This window comes from Leucoraja erinacea, chromosome 13 (assembly GCF_028641065.1).
Source record: "Leucoraja erinacea ecotype New England chromosome 13, Leri_hhj_1, whole genome shotgun sequence".
In the NCBI taxonomy this organism is placed as follows: domain Eukaryota; kingdom Metazoa; phylum Chordata; class Chondrichthyes; order Rajiformes; family Rajidae; genus Leucoraja; species Leucoraja erinaceus.
In genome coordinates, this window is record NC_073389.1 from 329,068 (window position 1) to 345,516 (window position 16,449).

General features: G+C 46.7%; 1 protein-coding gene across 1 annotated transcript in view; it reads left to right on the plus strand.

The window, feature by feature from the left end:
* Positions 1-16,449, plus strand: part of man1a2 (mannosidase, alpha, class 1A, member 2) — a 170,442-nt gene that overhangs the window by 45,415 nt on the left and 108,578 nt on the right. Inside the window, exon 3 of the mRNA XM_055644234.1 lies at positions 15,329-15,425. Within this exon, the coding sequence (XP_055500209.1) occupies positions 15,329-15,425 (97 nt within the window). The remainder of the gene's footprint in view (positions 1-15,328; positions 15,426-16,449) is intronic.

Below are 16,449 nucleotides of genomic sequence, written 5' to 3' on the forward strand. Positions count from 1 at the left end.
CTATGGGTGAGAAGCCAGTTTATTTTTGAATAATAGTTGAAGGCTTCTTGGACTGTCCGACCTTTATCCCCCAATTCTCCTTCCTCACTCACTTCATCGTTTTCGCTGTCTTTGGGGAATGGTAACAGTCTCTCCTGCTCACGCTGTAAGACCATCATTCGTATAGAATTTTTAGATTCCTCGGGGGTGGTCCCCAAACCCAATAAGGCCACCATTAATCGGGCTATGATGCATTTCACAATGGCAATCCCCACAAATAAGCAAGTAACTACTATAGCAGCATAGATGGCCATGCTGATAATCCAGTTGTATAATCCCCCAAATTCCCAATTCCCCCATCCCTGGTTTTCATTTATTCCATCCAAAGAGGTGGTAATCTCTTTCTGCTGTTGTGTGATGTTGCTAGTCCTGTCTTGAACCCCCATCATACATTTCCCTTTTATGACGGTACAGGTCCCCCCTTCTCTAGCCAATAAGTAATCGAGCACATATCTATTTTGTAGGGAAAACATCCTCATTTCGGCCATCTGGGTTTTCACTGCTTCCAAGGCTCCAGTTGTTGCATTGCCCAGAATTGTCAGGCCGCAAACAAGGTAATTTCGGTTTTTGGCTGCTTCACCTCCACCCACTCCTCCCATGGTTAGCATGCTTAATAATCCCCATCCGATGGCATGTCCGTGGGCAGCTCCCCTGACCCCTGGATTTCTCCATTGCGCAAAAAACTCAGCCAACACCATCCTTCGACGAACCCGAGCCATGGGTTTAGTCCGTTGCTCAGGACAAGGTACCGTGGTTGGCACCAATGCTCCAACTGCCACGTTCTTGGGGAAAGGGGGTTTTAGGACATTGGTTCCTTTCCCATTAAAGAAGAAGTAATATCCTTCCTCCGTATATAATGATCCATTACAGCCCCTTCGGGTATTAATGACTTCTCCCCCTCCAGACCAGTCCCTCCACTCTTCACTGATCCCATTGCTATAACTGGGGATTGGCAGGTGATGGGATCCTACCGTCAGATGGGTCCCGTTAGCCCATCCACACAACTGCTGAAATCCAGCATTTACAGGGATACAGTCCCTAGGCACCTTACATTGGACTCATTTATAGGTAAGGTTACATGTGGAGCCGTGAACGGGCCCTTGCAGAGCGCAAGTGAGGTTATTTTTAACATTTATGACTATACACCCGTGTCCGTGGTTACTAAAACAATTTTCATATTGCCTGTTGTCATTATTGGTGGTGAAGTTACATGGCCTAGCCGGTGGTCTTGATGCCGTCCTTGATTCGTTATAGCAAATGTCGTAGGAGTGGTTATTGTTCTTAGGTAGCGGTAAGCAGTTGGCCGGTGGAGCGAGAAGCCTATCATAGCCGATGCTAACGGGCTTGACAGGGACCGTTTTTTTTTCCTGGCAGTTCACCAGTCGTTCAGTTCTGCCCCATGCAGGGGATGGGGTAAACAGGGAGGTAACTGAAGTCATTTGTGGATAACAAACCACCTGCCCCTTCCCGAATAGCTCATTGTGTGCCTGGATGAATAAATTGGAGTTTTCCCGTTCCCCTCTCTTTCCTCGTTTGTTCCGTCCGTATTCAGGCTTTGTCCATTTCCAGCCGAAACCGATTAACCCTGCAGTGGTCGCCACACATATTAATGCCATGAAGACCCTCATCTCAGCGATTTATTTCGTATCTGTGAACACAAGGGAGGGAAAAAGAAAAGAACGTGCAATTTCATAGCAAAATTAATTTGTGCCCTGCTTTTCATGGACTGGATCCCCCTCCCTGACCTCGACCTCCCCCCTTTGCTTGGTGTCACCAACCACTTTACAATGGTGCAAATGCACCCATGCCGATCGTCCTTCTACCTTTACCGCGGTGGGGGTGGTGAGGAGAACCTGGAAGGGGCCCAACCATCGAGGAGAAAGGGTGTCCTTACGAACCCAATTCTTAATCAACACATAAGAACCCGGGGTGATCCGTCCATTAACGGGAAAATCTATGTCACCCACATAAGCGGCATTGACCTCCCCATGAATCTCACGCAGGGCCCTTGTAAGGGCAAGGATGTAAGAAACCATCTCCTCCGTCATATGATGCAATGTCGTTGTGGCCAGGGTAATGTCTGTCCAAGGGGTGCGCAGGGGTCGGCCATAGATGATCTCTGCAGGAGACAACTCTGATCTGGAACAAAGCAACAGGCAACATTTTAACCCAGGTGGAGCCCGATTGGTCCACCAGCTTGGCAAGCTTGGTCTTCAGGGTCTGGTTCAAGCGTTCCACCATTCCTGCAGCCTGTGGGCCAAATTCTTTATTGATAGCGGCAATGAAGTGAGGGCCGTTATCCGGACTGATGATGTTTGGAACCCCTAAGCGAGGAACAAACTGCCGTAATAAAATAGACACCACCGTAGAAGCAGTGCAATCAGTGGTTGGAAAGGCTTCAATCCATCTCGAAAACATCAACAATAACAAGTACATGTTTATAACACTGACACTTAGGCAAATCAATAAAACACATCTGTAAGGTTTCAAACGGAGCAGTAGGTAATGCAGTACGACCTGTCTGGCAGACAACTCCTTTACCAGGGTTGTGTGTAGCACAGGTGAGGCACCGTGCACTAGTTTGGGCTGCCAAAACCTTAAGTCGAGGATGCCACCATGCCTGTAAGAGAGCGTCTACTAGCAAGGTGGCCCCACAGTGAGTGGCTACATGTATGCAATCAACGACCCAGGTCGCTAACTGGTCTGTCATACAGGTCTGTCCGGCCGGCGTGAGCCACAATCCGGAGTCAGCCTTCCGACAGCCCAGCTGCTCCCATTCCATTATAACATCAACAGAGGCGTCCCCCTGTAAGTGCAATACATCATTCATGGTTGGCATAGGTTTCTCAGATTCAGACGAGCCCATATAAAGGCTTTTCACCTGCCTCATCATACTACCCACCACTTTAAATCTACCGCGTGAAGCACACTTAGCCGCATCGTCAGCCAACCTGTTACCGATTTGGACCGGGGAATCTCCTGTCGTGTGGGCTGCACATTTGATTACAGCTACCGCAGAGGGCAGAAGGATAGCATTCAACAGGTCAGAGACCAGGATCTGATTGGCAATCTTATGGCCCGTTGAGGTGAGGAATCCCCTATTTTTCCATAACTGTCCGAAATCGTGAACGACTCCAAATGCGTATCGGGAGTCGGTGTAAATATTGACGGAGTGCCCCTCTGCGAGGACACAGGCTCGGGTGAGGGCAAACAACTCAGCCTGCTGAGCTGAAAACGGTGGGTCAAAACTGCCACAATCCAGCAAGGTTCCATCTTGCTTAACTACCGCAAAGCCTGACAGACGGCGTCCCTGCTCGTTGATGGATAAACTTCCATCGGTACAGAGGATCAAATCTGGAGAGGCTAGAGGTTGATCGCTAAGGTCAGGGCGCGGACTGGTATCCGCGAGAATAGCCTCCAAGCAGTTATGGTCGCATGGAGCGAGGAGATCAGGAGGAGAGCAGAGAAACACAGCAGGGTTGATAGTAGTGCAGTGTCGGAACTGTAGCTTGGGATTATTCAACAGGTAGATCTCATATTTATTTTGTCTAGCTGAAGTCAAATGCTGGGTCTGGAGCTGTCCCAGTAGGGCGGTCACGGAGTGGGAGGAATATACGGTAATGTCCTGCTGGAGAGTCAGGTATCATTCCCAACCACTGTCGCATTCCCCTGGCTGTCGGGGGGTGGTGTCCTGTAAATGGGGTCTGTGCGGCTCTCGTCCAACCGACGGCCATCTGCTGAGAATATGACTCCGAGGAATTTCACCTCCTTTTGTCCGACATGTACTTTGGAGGGGGACCCAACGTACCCCAATGTCGTTACAAAGTTCAACAACAAAATTATAGCTTCCCTATTCTGCTCCTCCGTTTCACTGGCCACTAAAAGTTCATCGACGTACTGGATCAATGCAGACCCCTCAGCTAACTGCAGGTTTTGTAATTGCTGTTGCAGACAACGAGATAATAGAGTCGGCGAGTTTACAAAGCCCTGTGGCAATCTGGTCCATGTATACTGTAGGAGAGGGATTGAGTTCGCCGCTGTGCCATATTCTTTCTGGTTTTGGTCCAGGGGTTCAGCTTAGTTCTGCCTCCCATGGAGTCGATAGATTGCAGGGCAGCGGGAGAATACGGAGGAGGTTGGTCTGCTGGAGGAGGCACTAGGGGCAACTGTCTTCCCTGTGGTCCCCCCTGAATGGGACCGTCTTCTTCTGGGGTTCAGCGAGGGTACGGGAGATTTGGAAACTGGTATCTGTGAAGGGCGAGTTTTAATCTTGGATCGGGTAGCGTGGAGGAGCGGACATGGGACTGGCAATGGGGGCAGAGGGACTGGCAACGGGGGCAGAGTGGTTCAGCGGGGGTGCTCCACGGACTCCCCAATGATGATCCTCTACCTCCTCCTCGTCGTCAGCCCCCAAATCTATGCCAGCCACCGACTTACGTAAGTCTTTATCTACCTCAGCGTTATTTTGTGTCTCTCTCTCCTGACGATCCTTACTTTCCTTAGCATGCCTACATTCCTGTTTTAATACGGTCACCGACTTCTCCTGACCCCCCTCGGTCAGGGGTATTCCTAGTTTCAAGGCATTACTCTGCCAACTGGCCGTTAAAGACTGTGCCTTTTCTCTGTTACAATGATCGATCCACAACTGAATGGCCTTTTTATATATTTTTTTAATCCTTTTTCCATATTACACTCTGGGCCCTTGACAACACACCCATATCCTTGGAACCCCCTTCAGGCCATTCATACTTCCCCAGTTTATGAATGAGTCCTCCCGACATACGCCTGAAGGTCTCCTCCATTTCTGGATGCAAGAAACATAGCTGATGTAATGGCCGGTCCGGGTGACAACTGGTGTCCATACCATTACCCATTTTTATACATATTATTACACAACAATATTTCAGGGTTAATCGTGAGTTCTTGGTTCCGTCGTATCTCACTCAGTCACTTCAATTCCTGACCTTCGCGTGGAGGATTTCCTCTCTTAACAACCAGTCTAAGGCGGACTTTCTGTGAGATGCGGGGGTACCTTGGTCTCGGTTAACGTCTCAATACTTTTTAATCCGATGATTCAATATACACTTATGCTATTACACACCAATAGTTCAGGGTTAATCGTGAGTCCTTGGTTCCGCCGTATCTCACTCAGTCACTTTGAAGTGGACTTTCTGTGAGATTTGGGGGTACCTTGGTCTCGGTTAACGTCTCAATACTAGTTAACTTCCTATACCCAGTGCACTCCTCTTATATACCATCTACGGTCCCCCTCTACAGGGTGTTTTATCCGCTCGATCAGACTAGGACAATCCTCGAGACGGCCCTATCCCCGTGCCAACAACCGGAACGTTCGGATGTCGTCCCACTAACTGACGCAAGTCAGCGAATTACCCTGCTACGCCGGGATACGAGGAAGGACCAAGAGGAGATTTAACTAAATCTACTCACTTGGCGGTACCTCCTTCACATCGATCCCGTCGCCCAGTGGATTCACTCGCCGGCTCGATCAGTCGCTGGTTGACATCCCACTTCTGACACCAAATGTTGATTCACGTTTTTCTCTCACGTCGGTTGTTTCGACAATAATCGACCAGGCACCAGGGTTGCTTTAAACGTACGTTTATTGAGCAGAAGTCTTCACACAGGTTACAACCCGGCAAAGAGTCAAGCTCTCTGCCCTTAATTGCAATGCGTTTTATATGTTAATGTCACTGTTTAGCACCTCCCACATTCCCCAATCAAAGAACCGACACGTACGCAAAATACAGGAAAACGGGTATGTATATGTAAGGAGATGTTACGAGGAACCACACTAGATCTCAGACCAGTACATTCCTTAGGTTACACAAAAAAGCTGGAGAAACTCAGCGGGTGCAGCAGCATCTATGGAGCGAAGGAAATAGGCAACGTTTCGGGCCGAAACCCTTCTTCAGACTGATCGGGGGCGGGGGTGGGTGGGGACAAGAAAGGGAAAAGGAGGAGTAGCCCGAAGGCTGGGGGATGGGAGGAGACAGCAGGGGGGCTGAGGAAGGGGAGGAGACAGCAAGGACTAACAAAATTGGGAGAATTCGATGTTCATGCCCCTGGGATGCAGACTCCCCAAACGGAATATGAGGTGCTGTTCCTCCAATTTCCGGTGCTGCTCGCTGTGGCCATGGACATTCCTTAGTCTTCCTAGCGAGGAGGATTGTGTATTCCTCAATCCTGTCAGACGGGGCGGGTGTTCCCCTATTCACGACTATGCAGTAACTGCAAGACATTGTGTATTCCCTTTCTGAAACCTGCAGGCTAATTTCCAGCAAGTCTGGTCAGCAGCCTTTTTATGCTCTTTATTTCAGTCGACCTGGCCAACCATTTTACCTTTACAGAACAATCTTACAGCATTGATTCGGGATTTCTATTCACAATCCCTGTACACTAGCACTATCCTACACACTAAGGACAATTTACAATTTTACCAAACCCAATTAACCTACAAACCTGTATGTCTTTGGAGTGTGGCAGGAAACCGGAGCACCCAGGGAAAACCCCCGCGGTCACAGGGAGAACGTACAAACTCCACACAGACAGCACCCGTAGTCAGGATGAAACCCGGGTCTCCGCCTCTGAGACAGCGACTACTACAGCGCCACAGAGTGCATAATATGTAGAAATTAAAATATATATATAATCCAGTCTCAAGTTTTAGTACAGTACAGATATCACTTAAAAAGAAAAGTTAAATGAAAAGAGATCACGAGGGCGAAACTGATATCACTTGTAAATGCTCTTGTGGAGAGGTGCAAATTTTGAATCAATGGGCAGCTATTCATGAGCTGTGGTGAAATTGAGTTCCTGTAACCAGAACTTTGTCACATGCCCATCAGTTTTACAGCAGGATGGTTAATAATACAGGTGGCCAGGGTCCAGTCGGAGTGGAGGCCTGTGACTTGTGATGTGCCTCGGGGTTCGGTGCTGGCCCATTACCAAAGATCTAAAGATGGGCTACTCCTGTGAAATGCAATGGGCTGACGTGTAGTACGCTATGGAGGGGATCCTGGGCATTTTCCCCCGCCCATTTTAGTAACCTGAGCCTACCTGACCCGACCCGACTTGCAGTGTAATCAATGTTACGGGGCAACAGTTTGTGTGGGTTAGTTTCATAAATCTGTCAGTTCAAACTTCTTGTCAAGAATAAAATTTGACTCTGGTAATTGTCTTTTTTAATGTTTTTTAAATCATTTCTTTTTAAATGGCTCACAAGCCGTGTTTGAGTTGATTTTGTAGTAACCGGAACTGACCCGACTCGCAGGGTAATTGACATTGCGGGGGGACTTTTTGTGTGCGATTATAGGGTTAGATTCATAATTCTGTTAGTTAATAATTCTGTTAATTCTTGTTAAAGAATAAAATGTTTATAAACACACATACATGAAAATTATATAAATGTATATAATCATATAACACACACACAATTATATTTCTTCCGATCCAATAATGAACTTTATTTCAGACTAGACAAGGGACATTAAATAAGAAACATTGTAAACCTCCCCGCAACTTCACACACACTAGGCCTTATCCCCCCCCACCCCCCGGCACTCCCTCGCCTGCCCCCTCACTACAATGTCTCGCCCCTTCCTATGCCCCTCTACCCGCTGCCCCGCACTCCCTCACCCGCTGCCCCGGACCCCACACTATCTCCCTCGCTGCCCCGGGCCCCACACTCCCTCTCCCGCTGCCCTGGACCCCACACTCCCTCTCCTCGCTGCCCCGGGCCGCACACTCCCTCTCCTCGCTGCCCCGGGCCGCGCACTCCCTCTCCCGCTGCCCCGGGCCGCACACTCCCTCTCCCGCTGCCCCGGGCCCCACACTCCCTCTCCCCGCTGCCCCGGGCCCCACACTCCCTCTCCCGCTGCCCCGGGCCCCACACTCCCTCTCCCGCTGCCCCGGGCCCCACACTCCCTCTCCTCGCTGCCCCGGGCCGCGCACTCCCTCTCCCGCTGCCCCGGGCCCCACACTCCCTCTCCTCGCTGCCCCGGGCCGCGCACTCCCTCTCCCCGCTGCCCCGGGCCGCGCACTCCCTCTCCCCGCTGCGGATCCAATCTTTGGCCGGAAGCGAGATGGCTGACAAGATGGCGGGGGTTGGTTGCTAAAATGAGTCATAAAATCACCCATGAATCCGCCCATGAGCGTACTACACTTTTGCGTGAGAGTAACCCATCTTGCTTCGCTATAAGATCTTTGCCATTACTGTTTGTCATCTACATCAATGATTTGGATGAGAATATACAGGGCAGGATTAGCAAGTTTGCTGATGATACAAAAGTGGGTGGTTTTGCAGATAGTGAAGATGGTTGTGAAAGATTGCAGCAGGATCTTGATCGATTAGCCAGGTGGGATGAGAAATGGTTGATATAATTTAGTACAGAAAAATGTGAGGTGTTGCTTTTTGGGAAGTCTAACATGGGCCTGACCTATACAGTGAATAATGGGACTGTGGTGTGTTGCAGAACAGAGGGATCTAGGAGTACGTGCATGGTTCCTTGAAGGTGGAGTCACAGGTAGATAGGGTGGTCAAAAAGGCTTTTGGCAATTGGGCTTCATCAGTCATAGTATTGAGTCTAGAGGTTGGGAGGTCATGTTGCAATTGTATAAGACATTGGTGAGACCGCATTTAGAATATTGTGTTTCATTCTGGGTACCATGTTAGAGGCAAGATGTTGTCAAGCTGGAAAGGATTCAGAGAGGATTCATGAGGATGTTGCCAGGGCCAGAAAGTCTGAGCTATAGGGAGAGGTTGAGTAGGCTGGGACTCTATTCCTTGGAGCACAGGTGGATGAGGGGTGATCTTATAGAGGTGTATAAAATCATGAGAGGAATAGATCGGGTGGATGCACAGAGTCTCTTGCCCAGAGTAGGTGAATTGAGGACCAGAGGACATAGATTTGAGGTGAAGGGGAAAAGATTGAGTAGGTATCTGAGGGGTAACTTTTTCACACAAAGGGTGGTGGGTGTATGGAACAAGTTGGCAGAGGAGGTAGTTGAGGCTGGGACTATCCCAATATTTAAGAAACATTTAGACAGGTACATGGATAGGACAGGTTTGGAGGGATATGGACCAAACACGGGCAGGTGGGACTGGTGTATTTGGGACATTGTTGGCCGGTGTGGACCTGTTTCCACACTGTATCACTGTATAAGGTGAGAGTTGGATGATGATGAAGTAGCTGGTGCCCTTGTCACATTTTATGATGATGGAATAATAACAGGACTATTATAATGGCCACTCTGCAGATTGTTTTCTCTTCAGCAGCATTGGGGTCATACAGGACCAAGATGCCCCACCCAAGCTAGTCCCGCCTGCCTGCATTTGGCCCATATCCCTCTAAACCTTTCTTATCCATGAACCTGTCCAAATAACTTTTAAATGCTGTTGTGGTACCTGCCTCATCTACCACCCTCTGTGTGAAAAAAGTTGTTCCTCAGGCAGTTATTAAATCTTTCCGCCCTCATCTTAAAGCCATGTCTTTCACTTCTTGGTTCCTCTACCTTTGTCAATAGGGGAGTCGCCCTATAAAGGAAACACAGTCTTTGACCAACATTTATTTACAGTATTTGTGGCTTAATTACTTACATGTCTGGCAATTTGTGAAATTACTTGAAAATATTCTCAACACAGTGCTAGATTATACAAGTTGATCCCTCAATACTGTAATTTCTTAAACAGAATTGACAGATTCGCCAACCACCAATAAAAGCTGAAAGTATACTTTCAGAATGGAGCATATGGAAAACATCAAAAACTTCACGACCCAGCTGAGATTACTGTGAAATGGAACGAAGGCCACAGTTAATGCTTCAAAGTAAATTGTGAACCCAATAGTTATTGTGAATACAGTTTAGTCAAGTGAAGAGGTTTTGGTTTAGTATTGTCATGTGAACTGAGGTACAGCAAAAGGTTTATTTTGCATGCTGCCCAAACAGATCAGATTACACTAATTACACCAGTAACAGAACATTGTTGCAATCAAGTCAAACTCAAGTATAATAGGTAGAGCAGAGGGGAAGATACAGAGTGCAGAGTATACAGTGCCCTCCATTATGTTGTGGGACAAAGACCCATCATTTATTTATTTGCCTCTGTATTCCACAATTTGAGATTTGTAATAGAAGGTACACATTGTCAGATTTTAATAAAAAGCCATCTTTATACCTTTTGGTTTCACCATGTTGAAATTACAGTTGTGTTTATACATTGTGTCCCCCACCCCCCCACCCCCCCATTTCAGGGCACTATAATGTTTGCGACACAGCAATGTCATGTAAATGAAAGTAGTCCTATTTTGTTGCACATCCTGTTCATGCAATGACTGCTTGAAGTCTGCGATTCATCTTCTCTGGTGATGCTCTGCCAAGCCTGTATTGCAGCTATCTTTAGCTTATGCTTGTTTTGACACCTTCGCTTTTCTCTTCAGTATATAAAAGGCATGCTCAATTGGGTTCAGATCGGGTGATTGACTAGGCCACTCAAGAATTGACCATTTTTTAGCTTTGAAAAACTGTTACTTTAGCAGTATGTTTGGGCTCATTGTCTTGCTGTAGAATAAACTGCTGGCCAATGAGTTTTGTGGCATTTGTTTGAACTTGAGCGGATAGATTTCGTCTATATACTTCAGTATTCATTATGATACTACCATCAGCAGTCGTATCATCAATGAAGATAAGTGAGCCAGTACCTTCAGCACCCATACATGCCCAGGCCATAACACCCACCCGCCACCTTGTTTCACAGATGAGGTGGTATGTTTTGCATCTTGGGCAGTTACTTCTCTTCTCCATACTAAGCTCTTGCCACCACTCTAATCTTCATCTCATTGGTCCACAAGACCTTTTTCCAAACCTGTAGTTACTCTTTTAAGTACTTCTTGGCAAACTGTAACCTGGCCATCCTATTTTTGTGGCTAACCAATGGTTTGCATCTTGCAGTGTAGCCTCTGTATTTCTGTTCATGAAATCTTCTGCGGACAGTGGTCATTGATCATTCTATTGTATCCTTGTTTCTCAGTCTCATAATGGCTTCTTTGACTTTCATTGGCACAACTTTGATCCTTATGTTGTTAAACAGCAATTAAGGTTTTCCAAAGGTGATGGAAAGACTGAAGGAAAGACTAGGTGCTGAGAGCTCTCTTATACCAGCAATAAGGAGGCAATTAAACACACTTGAACAATTACAAAATGCCTGTGACGCCATGTGTCCCAAACATTATGGTGCCCTGAAATGGGGGTACTATGTATAAACACAGCTGTAATTTCTACATGGTGAAACCAAAATGTATAAAAATGGCCTTTTAATAAAATCTGGCAATGTGATTTTTTTTTCTATTACAAATCTCAAATACAGAGGCAAATAAATAAATGATGGGTCTTTGTCCCAAACATTATGGAGGGCACCGTAGTTCTCAGCATTGTAACGCATCAGTTCCAGAGACAAAGTCCAATGTCCGCAATGGGGTAGAGGTGATAAGTGCCCTGACTTATGGAAGGACAGTTCTGAAGCCTGATAACCGAGGGGAAGAGACAGCTCCTGTGTTTTCTAGCAAACAACAGACTTGTGCCATGTGGGAAACATTCAGGGAGTCAAGAGGGGAGTCGTCCCACGCAGAAAATACAGGCTTTGGATTGTGTGGTTATTAGCCTGAGTGGAATTCTGTTTATTAGGGCTAATTATATTTTCCAATTGTTTCTCTTTTGAGAGCTTATACCAAGAAGTGTTTCAGCAGAGATCTCTATTGGGGTTTCAGTGGGCTCAAGGATCTGTCCCTGTGCTGAACTAATCTATGATCATTGAATTTGTGTGTACAGCCCCGGCCGTTCTCTCATGCCAGGTTTAGAATTCTCAACAACGGTCAAAAAGGCTGTCTTTAGGTTATGATCTTTGCTCATTTAACTTGTGGTCGAGACTTTTTTCCTACAGGTTTTGATCCAGAACTTAATAGCTCGGATCCATATCTCACAAAGGCGTGCAAAAGATTTTATGGATGTGGCTTCTGTGGCGTCAGACGAACCTGCCACTATTTTGTTTCAGCTTAACCAATGTCATCGATTTAGCAATCAATTTTGAAGAATTATAGACATCCCAAGTATTCATAGACTTTTCTATTGAATTAGCTGTGTCATGTTCCCTTTCGCTTTTATATTAACCAGTTTTGTTAATGGAGGGGTTATTAAGACATAGGCTTTTAAGCATCCTTACATCAAGTTATTAATGCTTCCCTTAATAACTTTTTGTTTGGCTCCTCCCATTTCGTCCAATCCTTGTTCGAGACATACCAGGGTCCCATCCCCGACCTCTACCTCCGCTACATCGACGACTGCATTGGTGCCACCTCTTGCACCCACACACAACTCACTGACTTCATCCATTTCACCACTAACTTCCAACTCAAATACACCTGGACCATTTCCGACATTTCCCTACCATTTTTTGATCTCACTATCTCCATCGCAGGTGATAGACTTCCGACCGACATCCACTATAAACCCACTGACTCCCATGGCTATCTGGGCTACACTTCTTCCCACCCTGTTTCCTGTAAGGACTCTATCCCCTACTCCCAATTCCTCTGTCTACACTGCATCTGCTGCCAGGATGAGGTGTTCCACACCAGGACATCGGAGATGTCCTCATTCTTCAGAGAACGGGGGTTTCCCTCTTCTACCATAGATGAGGCTCTCACCAGGGTCTCTTCCATACCCTGTAACACTGCTCTCTCTCCCCATCCCCCTACTCGTATCAAGGGCAGAGTCCCCCTAGTCCTCACCTTCCACCCTACCAGATTCAGATTAAATCTTTATTGTCATTGTGCAGTGTACAGTACAGAGACAACAAAATGCAGTTAGCATCTCGCCCAGAAGAGCGAACACAGAATAATGGAACAGCAACATATATATATATATATGTACATACATTAGCAATAGTGCAATTCTTCTGGGGGAAGAAGTGGGGGGGGGGGTGACTGGCAATCACCAAGGTGCAGAGTTAAGTTGTGTAACAGCCGCAGGGAAGAAGCTGTTCCTGAACCTGCTGGTCCGGCAACGGAGAGACCTGTAGCGCCTCCCGGATGGGGGGAGGGTAAACAGTCTGTGGCTGGGGTGAGAGGATGCTGCACACCCTTCGCAGACATCACTTGCTCTGGACAGACTCAATGGAGGGGAATGAGGAACCGGTGATGCGTTGGGCAGTTTTTCACCACCCTCTGCAGTGCTTTCCGGTCGGAGACAGAGCAGTTGCCATACCATACTGTGATGCAGTTGGTAAGGATGCTCTCGATGGTGCAGCGGTAGAAGTTCACCAGAATCTGAGGAGACAGATGAACTTTCTTTAGTCTCCTCAGGAAGAAGAGATGCTGGTGAGCCTTCTTGACCAGTGTTGAGGTATTGTGGGTCCAAAAGAAGTCATCAGAGATGTTGACCTCCAGAAACCTGAAGCTGGAAACACGTTCCACCTCCGTCCCGTTAATATGGATGGGGGTGTGCTTGCCACCCCTAGACCTTCCGTCGTCCACAATGAGCTCCTACAATGAACCAGCCATCACGTACAACAAATAATCCTCTGTCATTTTTGCCACCTCCAACGTGACCCCACCACTTGACACACCTTCCCATCTCCTTCCCTGTCTGCTTTCCACAGAGACTGCTTCCTCCGTAACTGCCTGGTCAATTCGGCCCTTCCCACCCGAACTACCCCCTCTACGGGCACTTTCCCTTGCAACCGCAATAAATGCTACACTTGTCACATTACCTGCCCCCTTGACTCCATTCAAGGACCCAAGCAGTCTTTCCAGGTGCGGTAGAGGTTCACCTGCTCCTCCTCCAACCTCATCAATTGTATCCGCTGCTCTAGATGTCAGCTGCTCTACATCGGTGAGACCAAGCGTAGGCTTGGCGATCGCTTCACGGAACACCTCCGCTCAGTTCGCAATAACCAACCTGATCTCCCGGTGGCTCAGCACTTCAACTCCCCCTCCCATTCTGAATTCGATCTTTCTGTCCTGGGCCTCCTCCATGGCCAGAGTGAGGACCACCGGAAATTGGAAGAGCAGCACCTCATATTTCACTTGTGCAGTTTGCACCCCAGCGGTATGAACATTGACTTCTCTAATTTCAGGTTCTTACTGTCTCCTCCCCTTCTCAGCTCTCCCTCAGCCCACTGTCTCCACCTCTTCCTTTCTTCTCCCACCCCCCCCCACCCTTACATCAGTCTGAAGAAGGGTTTCAGCCCAAAACGTTGCCTATTTCCTTCGCTCCATAGATGCTGCCTCACCCACTGAGTTTCTCCAGCATTTTTGTCTACCATTAATGTTTGACTGTCAGATTTGCATTCTTCATTCATCATTTCCCAGATGAATGAGCAGGGGCTGTGATTAAAGTACAGAGACCACAACTGAGTGGTAACCTTGTAGACGCAAGGAACTGCACACGCTGGATTACAAAAAAAAGCACCAAATGCTGGAATAACCCAGCAGATCAGGCAGCATCTATGGAGAAAATGGATAGTTGATGTTTTGGTTCAGGACCTTTCTTCAGACTGATTGTGTTGGGGTGGGGGGTTGGGGAGAGAGAGAGGAGAAAGCTGGAAGAGATGTTTCTTTAACTGCCGAACAGTTGTGCTCAGTCTGCCAAGGCCTGGTGGATCTCCCGGTTGCTAACCATGTTCACTCCCCTTCCTATTCCCATGCCGACCTGGGCCATCTGCATTGCCAGAGTGAATCCACACACAAGCTGGAGGAACAGCACCTCATGTTCTGCTTAAGTAGCTTTCAACCCAGTGGTATGAATATTGAATTCTCCATTTCTCCCCATTATTATTCATTTGATTTTTTCCTCCACCATCCCCACCCCTTTTCCCTGTGCCCCATCTGGACTCGGACTCATTTCTCCACTCCTCCATCCATCCACCTGCATTCCTTCATCTGGCCTCTCAATTTGCAACTCTTCTATCCATATCTCAAACCTTTTGGCTTTTCATGTCTGGCCTTTCCCTGTGGAGAACAAGTTGAAGAAATGTGACTTTTTAACCATTTGTACTGTTTCATCAGGGACTGGATTGTTTTTATTATGTGTGAAATGTTTAAGTTTTTATGTGCAATTCCCTGGAAACGTCTTCTCATTTTGCACTGTACAATTGTTGCTTTGCAAGATGACAATAAAGATTGATTGATTGATTGATTGATTGATCTAGGATGCTGTACGTTCAGCATATTCTGCGTTTTGCATGTGCTAACATTAAATATTTATTTTTCTGCAGATGATGAAGCATGCTTGGGGAAACTATAGACAGTATGCTTGGGGGCACAATGAATTGAAACCTCTTTCAAGGAAGGGCCATTCGACCAATATCTTTGGTAAGTGTCTTGATATTCAGTCAAAGATTAATTAAGTTGCAAAAGCCATAAAGATGTGAGCAATGCAATGTGAGGAATCGTTTTTAATTTAGCTGCTACATATATTGTCTGTGTCCTGAATTATGAGAGGTGATTATTCAAATAATTTGTCTGGAAAACATTATTGCATTTAAGGTTACCAGGAGTTACTTGGTTAATGGAAATGTGCTATTCAAAGCAACAGTGCATTGAATTGGACATGAATGACTTTCTAATATGGTGGTTTATTTAGTTGGCTGGGAAGTTGGTTGCAAGATAGAGAAAGAGTTAGTTCTGATTGTTGGAATTGGAAGCATGAAGTTGTGCAAGAATCTTGCAATCGAGTCTCAGCTTGTCAACATCTAATTATTAAAAATAGATTTCTGTATGTAAGTTTTCAGATGACATTAGGTATCATAATTCTGCCATTATATTTAACAATTTGCATGCTAGTTTAGTTTATTATTGTCACGTGTTGCGAGGCACAGTGAGAAGCTTTTTGTTGAGTGCTACCCGGTCAAGAGAAAGCTAAACATGATTACAATCAAGCTGCTCAGTTTACAGATACAGAATAAAGGGTATAACATTTAGTGCAAGATCAAATCCAATTGAAGATAGTTTAAAGGCCTCCAATACGGTAGTTGGGATGTCAGGAGTGCAGTCTAGCTGGTGAGAGGACGGGTCACTTGTCTGACAGCAGCTGGGAAGAAGGTGGGAGAGAGTAGTGGCCGGGGTGAGACTGTTCCTTGATTATGCTTATGATGAGAAAGCGTGGTCTAACTGGATGTCCATTAAAGTGAGATGGATTTGCGTGATGGTCTGGGCTAGGTCCACAACTCTCTGCACTTTCATGTGGTCTTGGATGGAGCTGTTCCCAAACCATGCTGTGATGCATCCCAATAAAACTTGTGCCTTTGGTGCCAGACTAACAGATTTTCCAGAAAATTGGATGTTATTCCATTAATACTACAACACAATGCCCTGAACTTTAAAAAAACCTAATACA